The sequence below is a fragment of the Strix aluco genome, chromosome 8, assembly GCF_031877795.1.
Source record: "Strix aluco isolate bStrAlu1 chromosome 8, bStrAlu1.hap1, whole genome shotgun sequence".
Classification (NCBI taxonomy): Eukaryota; Metazoa; Chordata; class Aves; order Strigiformes; family Strigidae; genus Strix; species Strix aluco.
Window position 1 is genome coordinate 27,083,108 of NC_133938.1, and position 20,939 is coordinate 27,104,046.

At 36.0% G+C, this 20,939-nt stretch overlaps 1 protein-coding gene across 1 annotated transcript in view; it reads right to left on the bottom strand.

The window, feature by feature from the left end:
* The window catches only part of CDC73 (cell division cycle 73), a 112,000-nt gene that overhangs the window by 15,683 nt on the left and 75,378 nt on the right, over positions 1-20,939 (bottom strand). The window contains exons 11-13 of the mRNA XM_074832759.1: positions 4,740-4,797; positions 1,612-1,647; positions 1,139-1,226 (exon numbers count right to left, since the gene is read on the bottom strand). Of these exons, the coding sequence (XP_074688860.1) occupies positions 1,139-1,226; positions 1,612-1,647; positions 4,740-4,797 (182 nt within the window). The remainder of the gene's footprint in view (positions 1-1,138; positions 1,227-1,611; positions 1,648-4,739; positions 4,798-20,939) is intronic.

The window sequence follows — 20,939 nt, forward strand, 5'->3', positions numbered from 1 at the left end:
TCTCCATATAAATATTTCGGTAGAGGTACCAAGAGCCCAGCATGCTTACTGGATCTTTGATGGTAAGTGGCAGTAATTGAGAAACTAGAAATAGCTGGAGATCAGAAGGCACCTGTTATCTCACAGCACAGTTTAAAAAATTTCTAGAGCAACTCCAGTGAAAGCTGTAGCACCACAGTAAGGACTGCCTAATTTTGAAGAAAAGCAGTGTATAGTCTCATAAAGGACAAGCAAAGTGCTGAAGGTAGAAGAAAGAAGAGCTCTCCATTATTTTTTTTTTTTAACATACCATTGCAGACAATCTATAACAGTGCATTTCTCTGAAAATGACTGCCTGTTTCAGAAAAATTAACTGGTATTAACCAATAGGCAGCTAAATACCATGATCCGTTGGACAAGCAGAAAGATGGAGTATTTTGATTGGTTTTTTTACCATAATAGTGCATTTTACCTTACCAAGAAAAAAGTAATTTGCAGTGTTGATTGCACTCAGCCATAATGAATTAAATCTTAGAATTAGATGTGTGATGCAATAAACAAATTTTAGCAACTCATTAGTATTTCCCTGTATGAATTTACATCAACACTGAATGACAATCCTTTATTTTTATTTTTGTTGGATGTGAACTTTAAAAAAATATTTTTTATTTACACAACCAGCTGACCTGCTCAGTTGATACAGCTGTTTATCTAAAACAGAGGCCACCCACCAGTTGCCTTCTCCTTTACGATAACTGTGGTCATTTCCCAAAATCTTTTCTGAGCTCCATGAGTACATTGCCATGCTCACCTTCTCTAAGCCTTTGTCCATTGTAAGGGTTCATGGAGCAGTTGCACATCTGTGCATATATGTTACATAACCGAAAACCACTACAGACATTAGAAATGGTACTGTAAGGCTTCCTTCTCAATCTGCCCATTTGGCCCACAGGTCATAACTGTGCTAAAACTCTGGAAATAAGCTTTTGCTTTTTTCCAACTATTCAAGAGGCATTAATATATTTTATACTCTTGTCTGTAAAACTAGTTTGTCACTAGACAGTAAATACTCCCTCTTGCTTAATTACTAATTTGGTACTAGTACACCTTTGTATCTGAAAACAGTTTTTTATACAGTATGTTCTAATCAGCTACTTACTTCAGATCTTGCAGAAGGTCCTTTGCATTAAGCATCGTTATTAAAGAGGTTGTGGCTGCTGGAATAATGATTATGGGAGTTCGAGACCCTGCAGAGATAATAAAGTTACATTTGCCTGGCTTTTTCTGTTGCACTTTTGGTTGTTGGTTTCTCCCTCCTCACCCCCCCTTTTTTTTTTTTCATCAAAGCAACTGCACATAAAACCAAAACTCTTACTTAACAGATCAAAATCATGGAAAAATATTCAAGGAAAACTGTAGTAAACCTTTTGTAAACTGAAGGTTTTCATTCACCAAAAAAGTGTACTCCTGTATCAGGAGTCTCTAAATATGGGTAGGACCCATATTTAGCAAAACAGAATGCTGTCTGCATGGCACTGCTTGTTTATATTGTTGCTTGAGGCTCCAGGAAAAGATAGAGTGGGTACAATTCACACAAAAATTTAAAGGATCATGTAACTAAAACTGACTCACCTTTTTTCTGGTTTGGAGGTGGTCTTGCTTGAGAAACTGAGAAAAAAAAAACAAACAGAAAGTATGGCAGAATGAGTAATACATAAATTAAATGTTGCCTTACAATGACATTTGTAATGTTTTTAGTTGCAGGAATGAACAGAGAAGAGTCACACTACAGTCATTAGATCATTTTCCCAGCTGCAATACACAAAGTTGAAGAAGGGATTTATAATTTGGGTCTCAGTATTCAGATGACAAACAGCTTTTGACCATCTGAAACAGATGTTAGGACAGTTGAGTCAATTTTACTGAAACGAGTCATCCCTCTCCATCTTCCTCAAAAGATCAGGGCACTATAGCATTGATAAAAATTGCCAGCAATCTTGAAAAAAAGCTGCTTGTACATTCTAAGTTCAATAGTGCTGAACATACAGGAAGACTTTTTCACAACAAACTAATCTTTTCAGACCCTCACCTTTTCATTAGTAATTATTATTGTACATATCTGTAGGATTTGGCTATCCTTAACACATAAAGAACGTTCAACAATCAAAATCTGAATTTCAGGCTTCCTCAAGTTAATTCTGGATTGCAGTTTGAGTTACATGAGCTCTCTAGGTGCCAGAAACAGTGAAACGTGACAGATATGGTAGCACTCAAGCAAAACAAAAAAACCCCACAACCCCAAAAAACCCATCCCAAAACAGAAAATGAACAAACACCCACCCCCCCCCCCCCCAAACAAAACCACTCAGACAAACAATACTAGACAGATAGAAACAGAGAATCCCTGCCCCCAACCCACCAATAAAATGTTTCCACTTCAGTCTTCCAAGTTGTGACCTCCTCAATATGGGAGATACTTCAGTCCAAAGTTGGAAAAACATATATGTTCACTTTGGTGCTATTACTGAATAACCTGACTTACTCCAAATAAACCTTTTGTAGTTCAGTTTTCTGGAGTCCTAACTTAAGGAAAGAACTGTTGTTCTTGATAATTATCGTCATCCATGTTTATCCTAATTCACAAAAATCAGAAAATGGGGAGTAGTAAAAAGATTGATACAGACTAACTCAAGTCTCAACTGCTACTATGCATGGCAAATTCCATTAATTGACTTTCAATTTCATAGCACTAATTTGCTCATGTTTATTTATGACCAACTGTTTCAGAAACTTCCTAGAACAGTATAAATATTCACAATGCATAGTTGCCATTGTTGAAATACTGAGACCATATCCTTAATTATCTTTTCCTGACACTGTCAAGTGCACAGATATAATTGGCAACACTATATTTGAACTACATGAACTTTACCTACCCAATGATTTTTAATTTTTATTTTTTTTTTTTTTAAATCTAGCTATTTTCTTGATGTAAAAAAGTTCCTGAAATATATGGGCAGCATGAGCTGCCTTAAAAAAAGGAGAGGTTGGGGCTTAGGAAGAAAGCATCTCCAAGAAATTTGATAGCTGTACCAAGACAGGATAGTAGAAAAGTTGGTACTGCAGAAAGGTGCAGAAAAAAAAAAATAATCTTAAATTAAAAGCACATCTCAGATGTTTTTTCAAATCAGTATCATACAACTGTTTTGCCCAGTTCAACTAACGCTTCTTATGTGCAAAGCAGCATCCTCCTGTAAATCACACGTTTTAAATATTTTGACTGGTAAGAACAGAACAACTGATTTTTTAAAAGTTCCAAACCCCAAAATATCCTAGAACAGGCAGAAAGATAATGTGGGTTTTTTTTAACGAAGCAGTATATACTTTCTTCAGACTATATATCTTTTCCTTTAATCTCTCTTCAACTTACAATATAGAGGCAAGATAATGGATTAGATGCCCTTTGAGAAGGGCACTATCAGCATAACCTATGTAACGTACAAAAACCACACTCCTGCCAGTTAATGCCCATGAAGTCACAGCTAGCAGCAGGGACCTGTGACAACTCAAGTCAGATTTCTGTTCTTGCCACTTCTACCCTTTTCATACTGCTGTCTGTCAACTCCATTTGCATTATTATGCTTAACGGGGCTAGTGAGATAAGTATGACAGGCAGCTTGACCTTTCTAGTACCAAAATAACCAAACAGAAGAATCTGTAGACAACAGCATTTAGGTATGCTGAGAATATTCAGTATTAGAATAGATTTTTGGGGTAGAATCATTTCTGCAATATTAAGTCTTAGCATTAAATCCTACTAATAAATCTCAAAGAATTAGCAAAGGACACACTGAAAGCATTTCTTAGTCTCAACAAGAATATACAGTACTCCAGCAGTACTTCTAGAAAAAGTATATTCATTTTAAAAGGTGGTTTTGTTTCCAAAAAACCAAAAATGACCCCCTTCCAAGACCTGCATAACGATAACAACCATTATCTTGTTCTTAAATAACACCTTTCACTTGAGACTTTCTTCCACCAAACCAGAAATTCTTACAGTGTGTACACTAGGTACAGATATGTACAAAGCTGTTTGAAAACACTGATTTTCTCATATGCTGTTTGTACTCTTACAGTCTTTTAAAAACTCTAAGGGTTTCTCATTAAAACAAAACAAAGTACCTATATCATTCTATCTTTGAATCTCAATTTGAGATTCAATCTGACATACAAAATTAACTTGGTAGCTAAAGTCTACTAAATGGGAATTAAAAAGCCAGTTGAGGATTCTGGCCCTATTACAAATACCTTACGTGCTAAGAAGTGTGAGGAAGTAATGATAACACATTCAGAGAAAGACTTATTTCTGATATATTAATAATAGAAGTAATAATTTTTTTTTTTAGATTAACTTTTCTATTTAGGTTGTTTCTCCTTGGAAGATTAATCAGCTCTTCTTATATATTTGAGGTGGCATTTGTGAACTACCAAGCTGACAACCAAGAAGTTTGTCGGTTTTTAATTTCATGAGCACATCCTTTCAATGGGCTACCTGGGCAATACACTGAAGAGAATGAACCCAAGCCCCATCGTATAATGTTAACTTAAAAGTTATGTGTTATTTCCAATACATATGCAGTTAAAGGCCACAAGTAAGTGATCCCCACTTAATTCTTCAGCTAACTAAAGTTTTAAATAGTACTTCTTTGACACTCACACTTACTTGGAACAGAAACACCAATGATAGTATGCTACATTACCTGGTCGTGGTACAGGCTGTGCTGCTGGAGTTTGTGTTTTTCGAGCAGAAGCACCTTCCTTTTAAAAGACATAAGAGGTAACATTAACAGCTGGCCTTCTTGTCAGGTACACTGTTTTTTTAAATAAACACAGAGCTACAGAAGGTATCACAAAAATGAGCTAATACATTTCTATTAAAGAGAAGAAAGAAAATAATGAGAATATTCAAAACTCTTTACAGATTCTGTTTTAGATTTAGGGAAGACAGACAACCTCATAAGCTTTTACAAGTTTACAGATTAACCATCAAATGCCAATCATAAACTTTCTATATTCTAGGAAACCTTTTCTACATAAAGTATTGTTTCATTTTACCTATGATCACTTTCACCAAACTTTAGTAACATAAATGTAACCAATTGGCTATAGAAATTTCAAAATGAGATCTGCTTATGCTCTGGATGGAAAACTAGGACCAAGAAACTGTAGTGTGTTCCTGCCTTGAAGAGTTTTAGTGTCCAATAATAGCACTCTTGTGATAATTAGTTCTGCTCATGCCTTATCCAATTACCTTAATGTAACAAAAGACCTGCACTACTATTTATTCTTGTTAACTCTACAGAGTCAACACACCAGGTAAAAGAACAGTGAAGTCACAGATGACTGGTTCCAAAGCAACACTGAATAACTTCAAGAACAAATTTTCTTCAGTTACTGCTGTGAAACCTCACTGAACAAAACATGTATTACTAACGATACTACTAACACTATAAAAAAATGTTATATATTCCAGCCACTTCAATTTGCGAGGCTGACAGACAACCTTTTATCATGAAACCATGAATTTTATCTGAAAATTACTTAAACGCTATGTGAAGCGTATCCTACAACTGTGAGACACTCAAAAAGGTCAGAGATCCCACTCTGGGAAAAATCTGTTGGAAAGGACTTCAATATGGCATTATCACATTTGTATGTCCATGCATAAATAACAATATGTTTTGTAATTCAAAAAAAAGCTAATGAGCAGGGGATTACACACAAGCAGCCTCAAGTTCCATGATTTAAATAACACTTAAAAGACACTGCTTTTAAGTTTCCACCATGAAAGTTAAAACTGTTTTTATCTCAAGAACTGTGAAGTACAAATAGAAAAGAAGATCACTTGACAAGCTCTTAGAAAACACAGATTTACTCAAAATGCCTCTTCCCTGAGCTTTAGTCAAAGCCACCCATGATTAGTTACAATAAGCTGGAGATGACATTTGGTACAGCAAGCAGCTTTTGTAACTTTTACAGTCAGCAACCTCTTATTAATCTTTAGTATAAAGGATTTAACCCTGCATTGCAAGAAATGGATTAATCCCAATTTTTGATGTACTCTCTTCTGATTATTAAAATACCAACATCTATGTAGGGCACTTGAGTCAGTAACTTATTTTAAGACTTACTTTTTTAGCGTCTGAGAAAAGGTATTTTTGCCAATGTCCTTTCACGATAATTACTCAGAAAATTATAAAAACCAAAATACCACACTCTAAAGGAAGAACAGCAGGAAAAGCAGATTACCTTTAAGAGAAGCCTTGTGACTGAGAAACAGCAGTGATTTGACACAACAATCACCTTTCTTTTAACCAAGAAAGTGGAAATAAAACAGTTTGCATCTGTTTTTGAAGAAAAATGTCATTTTCTGTGTGAAAAGACTGTTCCTGTAGTGCACTAATTATACATTTTGAAGAAATACCAAGAATTCTCCCATAGCATCTCCTTACATTCACAGCACCTCATGAAATAGAAAGAAAAACATCAAGCTAAAGAAACGTCACTTCCTGTGATGCTGTTTCAAGTTTCTAAATCCAATTATCACTGCCTGCAGTCCCACATGTCCATTCCTCTTTCCTTCCCTACAGAGTCAGTAATACAAATTTTCTGCCTCCCCTTCCACTTACTGAGTGTCTCCAGTGTCTCAAACAGACCCTGCAGGTCCTATGGCAGCTGCAACAACGGGAGGGAACCAGGAGCTGCTTCAGAAATTCTAGAATTTTTGGAAATTCTTGGAAAGAATTATAACCAAATTACAACCAAAGCCTTGCTTAGTTTCCATACGACTTGTGCTTGTGATTTCTCTCTTCACCAACATGTCCATAAAGCACAGAATATACATCGAATCAAGCCTAACAAAGCAACTGGCAAATTATCTGTTTGAGAGTTTTTCACACTTTCCTCTGAATTGTCTTCTCTACAGTGATTAATGGGAAATGTAGTGCAGAAGCCTTAAAAAAAAAAAGGCAGGGCTTTGAGAACACTGCAAATGAAACAAAAAAAACCCAATCCCAAAACAGCAGCAGCAAAAAAAAAAATAATCACATTAAAAAAAACACATGAAAATATCTGATTCATGGTAGGAAATTAATTTGAGTAGGTACAAAGATGGCTGCCACTTCCATGCCTGTGACCTTTCTACTTGTAAGAACAATTTTTGCAAATCAATAAGTCATGGAGGTCACACCTTTTAGTTCTGTAAATCATTGCCTTAGACTGTGATAATTTCATGGATGAACCTCAGCTCACAACTGCTATTCTGACACATTGGCACAGAGGTTCAATTGTCACCTACTCAAGGCATAACATCTATCCTTTGTAACTGATTTACACCTCTCCTCTTCATGATTATCAGTGACCTAATCACTACCTCCTACTATGTAAAAACTGCACACAATGTAGCAAAAGAAGTTCTTAGCAATATTTCAACCCCACATTTCTTAAAAGGTTTCTAAGGAGGAAAGTATACTGTTAAGACGAGGAAGAAACAAAATTTCAGAGCAGGAATGGTTGACAAGATACACCGAGTGGAAAAGAAAACCTGCTTTCAATAAGGAAGTCACTAGCAGGATAATTTTGCTACCATTTCACATTGTCCTGAGAACAAAAGATGCTAAGTTACAATACAAAATTAATGCTTTTCGAAAGCGTTCACATAGAGGTATAACTTTTTCCCATGACGACAATGCACTGATCAATGATTCAGGCTCTGTTTACAAGGCAGGTATAACCACAAAAAACTGTATGCTAGGATTTCTCCCAGGGGAGAAGAAAATTAAGTTGACAGAATAAACTTCATAGTTGGTTCATTCTACCACCCGAGGTAAGTGTGCTGCTGGTAATTGATGGCCTGGTTAGCTACTCGGAGGCAACTTTTTGTAACATGCTGTAACTGCTTGTAAAGACAATAGCTTATTTCTCAGGGAGTGCATAGTAAGATATTTCAAATCTTCTAATGTGAAGTTTTAAATGTAAAAGTTACTCATAAGTAACTAGCACACTGCAAATTCAAACTCCAGTTCGGGGAGCTTTTGTTTGTGCAGCTGTACCCTGCATCAGAGGCAGCAGCAATCACTGTTTAGCTATTTAAAGAACATTCATTTCCTCAAAGTTTCTGAACACTTAACAGTTTTGCTCATAGATGACATACCTAATTCTTATGCATAAGCTGTCTGAGACTGTTAAGGAGTGTGTTATGAATATTCATAAGTTGAAACTAATTTAGTAACAAAACCATGTAATTTGAAAAATACAAATCTTCTTCGAGACGACCACTTAACATCGTATTATAATCAAACACATATTACTTGGTTTAGTTGTGCTAATTTACCATAGAAGGTTATATATAGTTTACTTATGATTTACATTAAATATATGAGTATTTAACCATTCAGAAGCAACAACCTGACATCGAACGAAATCAGGAAAACACATACCAAAAGCTTCATACTTTCCTGGATTTCACTGCATCATTTACAGATACACCTCTGTATGTACTTTTCAGTGGCATTCATTCCATTTCAGTACTAATGTTTCCTATTGTATTACTTACAAAATGTCTGCTTAATAACCGCTTTTATTTTAGTGTATATCTTCTGCTATTTAGCATTGTCCTACCTAAACACCTAAAAATACTGGGTTTGCAAACCAATGCGTGAACAGAAAACAGGTTAGTACATGTGAAAGAAATCTGGATTCCCATTTATAGTCAAACAAGGAAAAAACCTCACACCCTGAAGGACAACAGACTTCTACTATTATTGTACCTTCTGGCAATTAAGCTTTTAGTGTGTTCTTTTCTTTCCTCATTCTTTCATACAATTTCTATGTTTGTCTTAAAAATTCAAACACTGCTATGTGCTCTGATAAGTTTTGCAAGTGTAAACTACATTTACAGTAACAAGAAACCTTAAGTTTATTGCTTAAAGTCCCTTAAATTTGTACATTTTGTATACAGTTTGCTTCACACCTTTCCTTTCACGCGTGCATTCATTTTCCCTTCCCTGCTTTTACATTTTACATGCAAGTTGCAATATATGATGAAGATAGAAATTGTTTTGGATAGATTCTTATCACACTTGTCTGCATCCTCAATCCATTTTAATGTAAAAAGTTCAACAATGTGAAAGATCTATTTCTTGCAATAGTAAATCTGTGATATTCCGTCTATGCAGACATCACCTAACAAAAAAAGTAAACTGATTAATCTATAGCTGTATGCAGTTACCCAACAGCAGGTGATGTTTTGGTTGGATTTTAACAGCTTTCAAAACCTTCTCAGTGTGTTGAACTTTTTAATTAAAAAATCTGTCATTCTTCATGTTAATTTGCAAAAATCGCCAATTACCAATATTCATCTGATACCAGGACCCAAGTAGTTATTTTTTTATATTTTAGAAAAAAAAAAAATCTATTTTTTAGATACCTAGCACTTTTCTTAAGGCTAAATAAGCAGTAACATCCACAGCTAAGTTACTTTCACTCATTCCTCAATGGAATCAGAAACTGCCTGAACATAGCTCATGCTGTGTTTTAAGAAATGAACCCCCATGTTTTAGGCAATAAAACATGCTATATTGGTAGAATTTTTTCTTGGAGGTTCGTTTCACATATAGCCAAGTTAGTTTACTCTCTTGAAGCACAAAAAAGAAGCTATTAAAAGTTTCTTAGTTTGGTTTCACAAGGTACAAATAGTAGAAGGAAAAAACTCTATTTTATTGCATATTCACTATTCCAGCTGGCTTCTATGTGGAGACCCATACAGCCTGTAGTATTTTGACCTTTAAAAAAATGTTAGGAGCAACAGATAGAATTGAATTTGTTGCCATCTTGTGGCTTTTTTAATTTAACAAATTTAATTTCTACCTTGTTCCTTTATAACATTTAAATTAGTACAAGATCTTTACCCGAAAACCTAAAACTTGCATGCTCCTGCACAGAAGTAGTAGAAGTAAAAAGTAACATTTGATTCTGCAAGAAGTATTAGCAACTGCTTGCATATGAAACATAAAGCAGCTTTCAGCTTCACCATCCATGATGGAAGACAATTCAACCAAAGACCATTCTGTTCATAAAGATGAATGTAGTAAAACTCGGATCTCAAATGAGAGAGAAATACATGTGGATGGTAAGCTTGTAAAATGATCTTTAGGAACAGACTTCAATTTATTTACTCAATTTAGGGCAGAAGAGCCTGTAAGAACTCACGTTAATTACCAGCAACTATACTATCATTGCCCAAGTGATTTAAAGTATCGAGCCTTTGAAAATTCTAGTAAAGCCAGCCTAAAGAGCTACAGCAAAATCTAAAATGACTGAATAGCTGAAAAGAGTATTATTTCTTTAGAAATTAAATCTTGTATACATCAATGTATGACAAATAGCCAGAACAATGGGATGACTTCAAAAACAGGTATCTAACAACTGGTCCAGATGCCCTACTTTAAGCTTGATAGAAACATCTATCTATTTCATATAAATAGCTTGGATTCTGAAAACACAGGGCTTTGTTCTAGAAATTTAGAGCCCTTAAATGCCTTGGGAGAAAAAAAAAAAAAATCTTCCAAAGAACCAAGCAAAACAATTCAACTGAGTTGCTCTGTCTCTGCAGTCTTCCTAATAATTCTCTGACTTCTGTTCATATCAAGAAAATTGTAATAAGATTTTAAGTTTTACTAGTGTTTCACATCATCATTTTATTTACACATGAAACTGGTATAGCTTATTCGCATACTTCCACGCACACTAATCTGCATATGCAGTCCCTTAAGACAGATATTTAAATAATAAATTGCAAGCTTTTAACTGCCTTCCTAATTTTAAACTATGCTGTAAAAAAATAGAATTTGATAACAGGATCTTAACTATTGTGCAAATACTGCTAATGTCACAGTCATTTTAACTTCCATTACTTGTAATATTAATAAAAAGGTAATTTCTACTGTTTACATTGTTTCAACTTCCTTATAATCTAGAAAAGAGAGCGGGAGTTTAAGCAGAATTAAAGATATTTTTATTGAATGAATTTCAAAAGGGGAAAAGTTTACCACTATTTATCAAAGTCTTCTGATACCAACTGCCTAAGGAAAATAACACCATAGCTTCACTATTTCCTACTTCAACAACTAAAAAACTGATGTGACAAGAGGGGTTAGTAAAAATTATGTAAATAATATTTATTTCAAAATACAAACTGCTTATACTGAAGATCATGTCTTATCAAGTACAGTTTGAAGAAAAATACCAATGGAACACTGCCAATCCTCAAATTCAGTTGCAAAAAAGAAAACTCGATGCCCATCTTCTTACAAAGATAAGGCAAATTTCATTATAGTTTTCAAAATACTGTTAAAGGTAGTACATATAACAGATTTCACAAGTGTAAGGAAATCAGATGTAGACAGTCTCTTCTGAATGAGTACAGCATTACAATGATGGAGGAGAGGGAGAAAGGAGAAACAAGGGAGGGTGGCAGAAATAAAACTATGTTGACGTCATCAAAGGACTAACTGAAACTTAGAAATACTAACACTTGTTGTTCCATAGTTTTCAAATTAAACTTTTGTTTACAAATCTGGTCCTTTATTAATCCATTATAGAATTAAAACTGACAAATTACTCAAATTCTGGAACATTGACACTGTAAAACATAGTAAGAAACAGAACTGATGGTTTTTTTCAGTAGCAGGTTAGGCCTGGAGATCAAGGTCATTGAGAGACGTGAAAAATACTCACTGCGATTTCTTGTTCGTTACAACCAGATTAAAAGAAGTTTGGTTTAAACATGGAAAAATATGACTGAAGTAACTGGACCATTTATGGATAGCTTAGGCAATATTATCGTTCTGAAAAAAAATGGTTCTAAGCAACACAAATCATGACTGAACCTAAATTATTACTGTAGTGACTAGAGATCAACTAGGGACAAAACCATATAAATATGCTAAATTAATAGTAATAAAAATTACTGGAGATGCTTTTGGAAAGAGTTAATGAAAGCAACAATTACTGAGATGCCTTAAAACTTTAGTACTACCCCCAAAGCTAAGATTTCAAAACATTCCTGAAGAGTCTTTGATGAAGTGTGCTAGAGCTCCTCCCATCTTTACCCTTGCACAAAGTATCAGTAAAATTAAGGTCGTCATCTTGAATTTACGTCAGTCGTGTAATTTCAAACTGTTGCTATTGAAATAGCAATTTTGAGCTGAAGAGGAACGTTGGTGACAAAGCCAAATTAAACACGTAACCACTTCCATTGTCCTGGGGATAAGCTGTTTTCATCAAACAACAACTCTTAATCCTGAGAACTCCAGAGGTTTTGTTTGATTGTTTTAAAAATAAAGGCCTGCCTATAATATACCTATCTATGTTTATTTAAATGACTCATTCCCTTGAACTGAGTGAAAAGACAAAAGTAGGTATCAGTATAACATTATTTTTGCTTAGAATTCCTTCCCTTTGGGTTAGTTATCTGAGCCAGCCTCACACATACTACTTGGCAAACAAAGATTTTTGACAAACACAGATTGAGAATAAAAAGAGGTTTATAAACTACTGGTTTTCTGTATACTAAGATCAGAACATGCCACACCAATTCCATCAAACTGGAATTTGTGTAATTGTGAATTTACTACAATTTGCTGATGATTTAGTCTCAACTTTCAGCTTCCTGCATTCATCAATCACCAATACTACCTGTAACCACAAGTATTAGTCACTCATATGAAGGGGTTTTTCACCAGAAACATCACAGAATATGTGGCTCAAAAATGTAATTTGCATTAAAGCACCACTGACACACAAACTCTAAGCATATGTAGAAAAGCACTTATTTTTCTATTCAGATCCTGCTTTGGAAATGGCATTCAAGATAACAGTCATATGTACATTAAAGAAAACGTTGCTCAGCACAGAGGAATGGGAAGATTCCACTTATACCTGCATTCAGTGAGCAATACATTTGTAGAGGAAAAGGCTTAAGAGACCTCATAAAGGTTCCTTTGCAACTTCCGGAAAGATTCGTGAAATGCTTTATGTGAGAAGAGTATGTTTAAAAGCTCTGCAGGTGCCTAAATGAATACAGATGGATCCTTAACTTCTGCATGAAAATTTTTCCCAAAAGCCCAGACTGAACCAAGATCCAAGCAACTGATTAACTTTATGTGATGCTGCCCAATGTCTCAATGCAACAGAAACTGATGAGGCTCTTTTCAGACTCCCCTTGGTTACACTGAATCCTGTTGCTGGAACAGGGGATGCTGTAATAGAATTCTAATACACAGGTAGCTATTCAAGACCTTAGGTTTTTTTGTGATTGCTTGTTCGACAAATTATCCAGCACCACTTTTTCCCAGTTGTACTTCATCTTGATGTGATTTTCTCCTTTCTATTCACCAAAAAAAAAAGTTTTAATATTATTCTTCCGTACCCGTCCTGGTTTCAGCTGGAATAGAATTAATTGTCTTCCTAGTAGCTGGTATAGTGCTGTGTTTTGGACTTTGGAGGAGAATAATGTTGATAACACAACACTGATGTCTTATTTGTTGCTGATCAGTGCTTACCCTAAGTCATGGACTTCTCAGCCTCTCATACTGCTCTGCCAGTGAGGTGACTGGGAGTGCCCAAGAAGTTGGGAGGTAACACAGCCGGGACAGCTGACCCCAACTGACCCCAGGGATATCCCAGGCCATACGGCATTGTGCTAAACAATAAATCTGGAGGGGGGGTGGGGGGAGGAGTTGGCTGGGGCATGGCAGCTCGCTGATGGGGGACTGACTGGGCATTAGTCAGGGGGTGATAAGAAACAGCATTGTGCATCACTTGTATATTTATCAGTATTATTATTTTCTCTTCCTTTTCTGTCCTATTAAACTGTCTTTATCTCAACCCACAAGTTTTACCTTTTTTCCGATTCTCTCCCCCATCCACTGTGGGGGGGTGAGCGAATGGCTGTGTGGTGTTGAGCTGCCTGTCAAGTTAAACCACAGCAGTACCTTACCAGCTTTCACTATCCCAGCACTATGGTTATATATTACATTATGTTACAAGAAAACATAATTATCATGGGTGGTCATGGCCAGAGAGATGAAAGTAATTTTCCAAGTAATCACCTTGGAAATCTTAAAATATCAGGAGAAAATCCTGAAACTGTATTCCTCGAGGAGCCAATGCACAAAGCTGAACAGTGGAGCAATGAACTCTTAGTTGTTTGTGTTGCCTAGAAAAGTAACTGCTGAGCTCAAAACCAGCATGAGCTTTTCCAGGATCAAAAGCTTTAGCTGCAGCTATAATAAATTGTAATAAACAAGCCAAGAGATAAGAGGGCTTGAGCGATGACAGTGATGATTCTAAGAATACAATGGACTATAACCACTTTGACATGGAAAGGGCTATTTCAAACTGTCACAGGCCAGGGAGAAGTCTAGAAAAATGTTCTAATTGCAGATTGTCTTACACTCGAGGCTTCCTGCTTTATGAATAACAGCTAACCTACTATGCAACTTCAGCTGCAGAAGAGAAGGTGCTTTTTGTAAAATCACAGAAGGTGATGATCTTGAGGCCTGTTATAACTGGAACATGCTGCTAGTAATACTGAAGTACAGATCCATGCAGTCAGTCAAGTAATATTGGTAATGAAATTTATGTTATCTCAAATTTTCTTGTTAACTCTTTTTGTATTTCTTTACTTTGTGAGTTGTACACTAAGACACCCCAAGAGAGTGTTGTTGGAAACTCACTTGCTTCACTGGCTACAACAAAGTTAAGTGACAGCAACTGTATGTATAGGAAATAAAAAGTGCTATAAAAACAAAAAAAAAAAGTGTATTTATACAGTTATCTGCACCATCTGCGAACAGAGTAGTAAACCTCCAGCATAACATCTGCAAAGCCCTCATATCAACAAACTGTCCACTGAGACAGAGCAGATGCACTATCTTGGGTGCTGGTGATAAAACTATTGACAAAGTATTGAGACACAAAAGATATCTGTACAACATCAGACAAGCAAGTTAGAAACAGAACAGTAATTTACTGCAAAAATTTCTGAGTTTAATCCAGCATGAAAGTCTTAGATTTCCAGACTTGCATATGTTGCAGTTATCCACACACTGAAATTCCCTCAAACTGGGACAACTGGACCTTTTAATCTGCTTACAAGGTCACTAGAATACTGTCTTTAAACATTTGTCCTGCCCCAGCTGCATAAGTTCACAGGTTTGTTTTCAATTGTCATACTTAAAAAAAAATTTTACCCAAGAATGAAAATTAACCAAAGAAACACCATAGTCACAAAACCACCCCAGGTTTTGTACCGCTCTTACTCTACAGATCTTACTGGTTTAACTCATTTAAAACAGACTGAAAGGAAGAAAGTATGATGTGTAGCATGAACATGGGAAGTCAATCAAATCAGCATGCAGAGTATCTTGGTGGACAGTGGTGGGAAGATAATGGGTGAACAGACTTTTTTGTTTGCTTTCTAACACTGTGGCTAAGCACCTTTGATCATAATGGCAGAAAAGGTATCACTTTTCTATGGCAAGAATGCAAATTCAGTCATTTCCCCCTTTCTCAAATGTCTAATTTAAGCCTTACATTTACAGTTTGTACGATCAGAAAAGCCCCTGTGAAATGTCTGCCAATCACTATACATAAACACAGCATTATTCAAGGTTAAAATGCAGGGGAACAGCAACAAAAACTTCAGACAAAGCCTTTTACAATAAGAGCACCCCTAGCTTGGGGGATGGGATGGGACGGACTCCTGTTACTGCTAGCTCAGATTCTGTTCCCCATCTCCCTTCCTCATATGCGACAACATAACGGTCTTTGTCAACAGGTTGATAATGTGTTCAGAGGAACTGATCTGCACTCAGTTTTCATCACAAGAAGCTGGGAAATGTGACACACAACAATCTGGCCCCAAACACAAAGTTATTCATCATCTTGTGAGCAAACTTTTATTTCACTAAAAATACTAAATCCAAGAGAAACCAACTATTTTTGAATGGACACGGAAAACCTTACATTTTCAACAAACAGGCTTGCTATACAGTGCTATATGGTGCCATATGAAAAAGCACTACTTTGAAAACTATTATGACTGGAGTTGACATTTGATTGCAATGTTTCTTTCTGCCTGGTGATTTCATACACTTGTATCAAGTAAAACAAAAGATTTCAGTGGGTTTAACTTCAAAGAAAACACATCTATTACTAGATCAAAATGTTTACTTTCAGTTTTCAACACAATAAACAGATCCTTGGAAACATTTTCCCACATTTTAAGTCAGAGCATAGAGGCAATTTGGGATTCCAAAGAATATACATACAAACTTCAAGAACCAAACCTATGACGTTCATACGCAGTGTATGAATCTTAATATTAAACTTTAGGAGTTTGATAGCCTCTAGCTTCCCATGCTTTGTATGTTTAACACAGGAAAACATCATGGAAAAAAAACTTATGCTCTTCAGTATCCTCAAATGGCTGCTCCCACCACTAGTGAAAATCATGAATATATCTCACTACAATATTCTCAAGCCTGAGCATTTCCAAAATTTACAGTAGCAGCATCCCACTTATACCAGTCACAGCAGCTCTGACAAACTGCCTTCTAGACTACCTAGATCTTTACCTTGGACTGCATTATGTAAAAGTTTCACACACACCATCGTAATTAAACCCCTAGAATAAAAATGCAATGGTTTTGGTACTGTTATATGCCATCTATGGTCCTGTTCTCCAATTCCCCGTCCCTCCAGCTTTCCCAGTGAGATCCACTGCAGTACATAGTTTTCATTGTAGAACTGTCATACTGTCATTCCAGAATTTGATTTTAATTAAAATATTACTTTATTTACTAATATGGAGGAATATTCAAATTAGACCAAAACATCCTGTCGTGTCTGTGTCCCATCCCGTCGTCATCGTCCCCCCCCCCCAAGCAATTTCCACTCTGTGCAACTGGGTAACTCCGAAAGGCCTGAACTTTCCCCCTCCCTACCTACAGATGTAAACAGATTAAAAAGTTAAATTATTTTGCAGGGATCACTATTATACAGCACTAAATCACACTGCTGTCCATGTCGGCAGAAACAGCCAGGAAGCTGTCTGAATCCAAAATTCTGTATTTCTTAGATTAAGCCTTTATACTTATCCAAGAGATTCCAGGATTTTTAAAAAAAACCCAAAACCACAAACACTAATAATCCCCCAAACATGATAACAAATTAAAATCTTCTGTTTTGTACCCAAAGAGCGAATAGACAATTGTACTGTTAATCTTTCAGTTGTCTTCATTTAAGTGTGTTCTCAAAGCCTGGCTCTGACAAGAGTTACACGGCCTTTCAATAGGGCTGTTTTACTTCAAAAAGAAATCACCTATGTGAATCAAGCAACAGAATCACAATATTAATCACCACATAACAAAGTCACCTGGGACACAGAAGTATTTTAGTCACGCATCACAAATTCATATACTGAAGACAAACAATAGGAGAATATATACCATATTTTCATCATAGCAACAATGCTTTCTACTTGTGTGCTTCTTGACAAATGTTTAGGTTGAAAGAATTGCCTTCAAATTTTTTCTACACAAATTCTGTTGCATGCATACTAGTGCATTACTGCTACAATATTGTATAACAAATAGATTGTGCAAACCGGTATTGGTATCTGTATCTTGAATAAACATATCATTCATACCACCCTACCATAGAATATAAAAGCTGATGATGTTTTATGCCTATATCAAAGACGAACTGTGATGGCAATAAATCATGCATTAAGTTAAAATACAGGAAGGATCCTGGCTGTATCACACAAGAGGAATTTTTCCATTTGGCCTTTTGCCTCTACTTTCAGCTTCCTTTGGCATTATATCTAAATTCCCCATTATTCTTCTCTCTTTAGTAGAGAAGATTAAATTAAGCCCTTCTCAAAGCACTAAGATGACAGCATTCAACTTTTATTTTTTCATTTTATACACAAGCCATATGCTAGATAGACTATCTCCAAGTTTCTATCTATGCATTATGAGATCTGGTTTATAATACGACTGTTCTTTGAAATGGCTAGGGCACAGCTGTATTTTTGGTAGTGCAGAAATGCAGTCCTCTTTAAATGAAGGTCAACCGACAAGGTCTCGTTCATCCAGTCCAGGGCCATTCTATTCAAAGATGAAGACGGGATAAGGGTCATACCAGAACTCTACAAATTTTACGATCTTCCTATTATGCTATGACTTTTACACAGTCTTCATCACTGCAGAAAAAATAACCCCCTGACTAAATGAGCAGACTCAGAACTGTATTTTAGAACAGGTTTTAAAAGTTTTCAAATGGCTGCCTCTCTCCCTCTCTCTCTATATACACACACCCCTATACATATGTATACACATGCACAATTCATTTTTAAGAACTTCCCACTGTGAATAAATGTTTAAGATGACAGACTATGCCAGTCAGCACAGACACAGGTGAGGTTCACCGCAACTATTATTTCTGCTACTCACATGTTAGCAAATATCAGTCATCCATAACGATCCTGTGGATTTCACAGTTTATCTGAAGGAAATCTGCCTTAAGCAGCAAGACCTCTTCAGTTCTCTTTCAGCCCTCACATCTGTCCTGTTACTTCAAATAGCTGTTTCGCCTTTGAAAAGTTTACTGTCAGTGATAAAAAATAAACAAGATTTTTTTTCCACAGCAATCTGTTGCAAAGTAAGATCCCCTCACTGGAAGACTGAGCACTTAGGTGGCAGGAAATAAAAATGAGTAAGCCACTAAGAGCAGACAATGTTTTGGAGTAGAGTTCAGCTTTCAATGCCAAGATCTCAATGAGAAAAAAACCCCAAAGTGTAACAAGATTCCTCTGTTATGACACCCTGGAACTTTCTGTACGTGCTTAGGAGGGCTTCACCAGTCACAAAACAGATTCAATTTCATAGAGACTCATCCAATAAATTCCTTGTCTTAATCTGGTGGTGCTCTACTTTTATGAGAAAAACACCAAAACAAAACAGCAGCATCACCTTTTGAGAAAGGGCAGCATAGTAATTTTATGTGTAGCTCAGAAGGCTGGTAATAAGTACAGAAACCTCACACATTTCTATTTATTCCTGTTCTTCTAAAAAGACATTTCGGAAATGTAAGAAAAAGCAGCTATTCAAGAGCTAATGCCAGACTACATATTTCTTCCTTATGTCTCAGCTTCTATGTTGTCATATTCTTGGGTAAATTAATACATACCTATTTTGCAGGAAGAGCAAAACCCCTTATCTTCTCAGACAGACATTTTCGCCACTGACTAACGCCTAGTTTGAAAAAAACCTCTGAAAATTAGATAAAAATGACGACAAGGCACTACCAGTATGAAAGGTGTTCTAAAAAACCCCCCCAACTTACTATTGCTATCAGATCTCAATCAACTGGGATCAGATATTCTCAGCAGCACTTTCCATTCAAGATGACAGAGGTGCCTTAGATTTACCGATTTCATTAGCTCAGGGCAGCTTTGTAGAAACACAGCTAGTTTACTTCCCAGGCCAGCAGGGCTTCAGAAACAGCACTGCCACACAGCATGGAGCTACTATTTATAAATCTTGCAAGCATCTCATGTATGCCACAGCATTGTTTCAAGAACAAGCGAGCAATTCTACATAGAGTCATCAGAGCTTATTAGCTCCAGCCACACGGGACCTGAACCAACTCCACCAGACCATTCAGAGTAGGCTGATGCATCTACTCCCTAATGGTCAACATTCCACAAGGCTTATTAGATTGTGTGCATTACCATGTGAACACACAGATCCAATTTTAACCTGGCATTGGTCCCAACCAACCTGTTTGTAAGAGAAGTACAGAGATTCAAGAGATCTGCTCTAAATTTTCCCACTGCATCCAGCGGTTCTTGCATTATTGACATATCTCCTTGCCCATTCCCTTCCCCCAGCACACCTCAGATAAGTGGAAGTTAATTACACATAACAAAGAACCTCTTTTTGTCATGAGGCAAAACCAGCATGAAAGTATGGATACTGGTGCATAGTTCCAGACAGTGTGGTGTAGGGTCAACTGTAAAAAAAAAAAATATATATATATATATATAATGGCAAAAAAGAAAATACTTTTTTCACAGCAAAGACATCTTCTCCATATAAGGTGACCTGGATTCCCACCCCCACCCCCCCAATTCCCTTTTTGTATTGTATCTATATCTCATTAAAATAAGAAGGAATTTTTATTCTATTTTATTGCTTTGCTTGCTTACCTAGAAATGCAATAGAAGTAGAAAACGATTGTTGTCTTTTTTGCACTATTATGCTTCTTACTGATATTAATAGAATTACAGGGCTTCTCATATTTGGCAATGTAACTCAAAAGAAAACAGTAAGATGGAGATCCAAATGTGTGAGGGGGGGAGGGGGGAAGTCAGGTTTGGTCTCCCAAAATTTATTTATTTTCTTCAGCAGTGTAAACCATAATACTCACACGAATAAAGCACAAATGTGCATTAACCAAAAAATTACAGAAGAAGTCTTTGTAGAAGTCTCAATGCTTAGGTACACAAATCCTTGAGAGGAGAAGACTTAAAGGGTTGCACATTGCAGATCCTATCACCCGTCATGAGATTTATGGAGTTTTTAAGAGGATGACAGTTTTTTTGTGTTTTTAAGAGTTGGGTTTTTTTTAGATGACAAATACTCTGCTACAGTAAAACAGATCAGTGATAGAAAGCTTGGCAGATGCTGATTAAGAGTTACAAGAATATGTATATTATAGAAAAAGCTAATCTTTCATTTTAAGTGAAATGTTATTAATTCAGCATTATTACATTAAATATATTCAGTACTTTTTTTCTGTTAAACATATACCTCCCTACAGTACACATT